The sequence below is a fragment of the Acanthisitta chloris genome, unplaced genomic scaffold (assembly GCF_000695815.1).
Source record: "Acanthisitta chloris isolate BGI_N310 unplaced genomic scaffold, ASM69581v1 scaffold28686, whole genome shotgun sequence".
Classification (NCBI taxonomy): Eukaryota; Metazoa; Chordata; class Aves; order Passeriformes; family Acanthisittidae; genus Acanthisitta; species Acanthisitta chloris.
The window spans coordinates 4,198-6,668 of record NW_008680179.1 but is presented as its reverse complement, the minus strand read 5'-3'; the positions used below and the strand labels follow the sequence as shown (position 1 = coordinate 6,668).

The window sequence follows — 2,471 nt, the reverse complement described above, 5'->3', positions numbered from 1 at the left end:
GCTCTGCTCTGACCCACCTTGCCCCGCTCTAGGTCTCTACGAGGGTTTTGAGGGGCTGCAGGCAGAGGAGTGCGGGATCCTCAACGGCTGCGAGAACGGGCGGTGTGTGCGTGTCCGAGAGGGCTACACCTGCGACTGCTTCGACGGCTTCCAACTGGACATGACCCGCATGGCGTGCGTGGGTGAGTGCGGCGGGCGCTGCGGGCGCGGTGTGGCTGCTCCCTGGTGGTGCTGGCTGGGACAGCTGCCGGAGCAGTTGGGCTCTCCCGGCCGTTCCTTGCCGTACAGCTGGGAGGGCCCTCCTGGAGGTTCAGCCAGCCACTTTCTGCTGACAGCTAGGTCAGGATACCTCTGGGCATCACCGGGAGCAGCTGATGGCTCCTGTCTTTACATAACACTCTTGTACATCACCAGCTACTGTTAGGGTGATTAATGTCCTCTACGTTCACCACTGCCCTGGTGAAATTCCTCACTTTCCACCCTGCCCTATGAGACATGGTCTCTAAAACTTCTCTCTGCATTTCCTCTGCATCCCTATGCCATGTCTCAATCCTTTTCACAGTGCATCTCCCCAAGCCAGCTGAGGCCTCAGGAACTCAACAGAGCAGATGAAGACCCTCTTTTTCCTTAGGCATGGCACTTCAGCTCCCAGCATCCTTCTTCATACAGAATCTATGGTTTCTGCCACCCCAAATGCAGCTGGGCAGAATGGCTGTCACAGCTGTTACTCCCTCTTCTGCATTTGTGCACTGTTTCCCTTGTTTTGGCCACAGCACTTTGCATTTGCCTTTGGTGAATTTTGTCTGGTTGAATTTGGACTGCTTCTCTGCTTGATCAGAATGAGTCTGAATCGTACTAAGTTGCAGCCTGGCAACACACACATATATTTTATAAGCATGAGGATTCTTCCTTTATCCACCTTAATGTCAGCATTTGGATAGAGGAGGGGTCAGGACAGACTCCTGCAGGCTGTGCTTTAAAGGGCTTTTATTGTATCAGCCAGGTATTACCTATTGTCCTTGGAGTGCAGCTATGCAGCCTGTTGTGCAATTTCCACAGTATTTTCTCAGTCTGATTGAGTGTGTCATGTGAGAGTGTGTTGAAATCCTCACCATCGCCAAGGCACATCATATCCACCACTTCTCCCTTATCTGACAGGCCAGTTATCAGGTCAGGGAAGGGAAACAGATTGGCTTAAGGTAATCAGGCATTAACTGATCTGCACCAGCTATTTAATGACCCTGTTATCCTTTGCAGGGTTATGACCTAATCATTCACAAACCTGAACTGCTTAAGGGAATGGGGGTTAGCAGACTGTAATTCCGAGTTCTCCCTTCTCTGTTTTTGAAGATAGTTACAAGATTTATCCTTCCTTGCTTCTCGTCACAGAGAACTGTCAACATTTCAGGGTCTGCAGGAGCATTAAGCATGTGTACTTGTTTTGCAGCAAGCCTTTAGCAATATGGATGTAACCGTGTTATCTATATGATTGTCAAACCCCTCCATTCCAGTGTGCCCTTTCCCTCCCTGTGCTCCTGCACCCTTGTTTAAACACTTCAAACGTGGTCTGTGGCCTGTCTGATCACCAGGAGTGTTTTTATGATGGCTGGAACAAAGCCTGTGTTAGCTGCTACAGCGAGTTAGGCTGGCTTTTGTTTTCTCTGTCGATAAGGACTAGACTGACATTCCCCATTGTTTCCTGCTAATGTACTTATGGAGCCTTTGCTTGTTGCTTTTCATGTCCTGGACTAACTAGCCCTCATTTTACACTGGAGTCTGTTTTTTTTGTTGACTTCAGGCCTTTAGAGTACTCCTGTGGCTGCTTCAGTGCTTCCCCTCTCACTTCCCTATGGGAACAGCTTACCCTGGCCCCACAAGGTGGGCTGCATGCCCTCACTTCTGCTTGAGTGGGCAGACTCCAGGATTTGGTGCATACTTCCAACACTGCTCTGTTGCCTCTGGCTTTTGGGTGTCTCTGGGCTAAAGTGGCCTTGTTTGACTTCTCCTCTCGATTTGGTGGTGATACCAGCCTGCCTGCTCTTCCCACTTTTACCTTTCCCAGCAGCCCCCTACTTCCCAGGCTGCAGAGCACATCTCCCTTGATGTGCTACCTAACATCTTCTTGGGCTTCTGAGCAAACCATCCTGTCTGTGGCAATGTTCTGGTCCTTTAGACCAAGTTCATAGTGCCCAGTCAACCATTGCTTTGGCTGTGTGCAAAAACTGCTTTGTTCTTCAAGCTCTCTCTTCTCATGTTTCCTCCTATGACTGCTGTCCTTCCTCTTACCTCACTTGAAAGTTTTACTTCCAGCATCCCTCCCTGAAGCTGCACTTCATTTCTGTGCCAGATGGCTCCCTCCACCTATGCTAGAGATAACCCAAGTTCCCTGGGGTGGCAGAGCTCTTCAGTTCTCCTGGGGTCTGTTGGTTACTGCTGAGATATTCTCCCTTGGGTGGCTGGCTGGCCCCATC

The 2,471-nt window shown here is 50.3% G+C and overlaps 1 protein-coding gene across 1 annotated transcript in view; it reads left to right on the top strand.

Annotated features, from left to right (window-relative positions):
- The window catches only part of LTBP2 (latent transforming growth factor beta binding protein 2), a gene marked incomplete at its 5' end in the record, with an annotated part of 15,288 nt that overhangs the window by 11,851 nt on the left and 966 nt on the right, over positions 1 to 2,471 (top strand). The window contains one exon of the mRNA XM_009077632.1: positions 33 to 182. Coding sequence (XP_009075880.1) covers positions 33 to 182 — 150 coding nt within the window. The remainder of the gene's footprint in view (positions 1 to 32; positions 183 to 2,471) is intronic.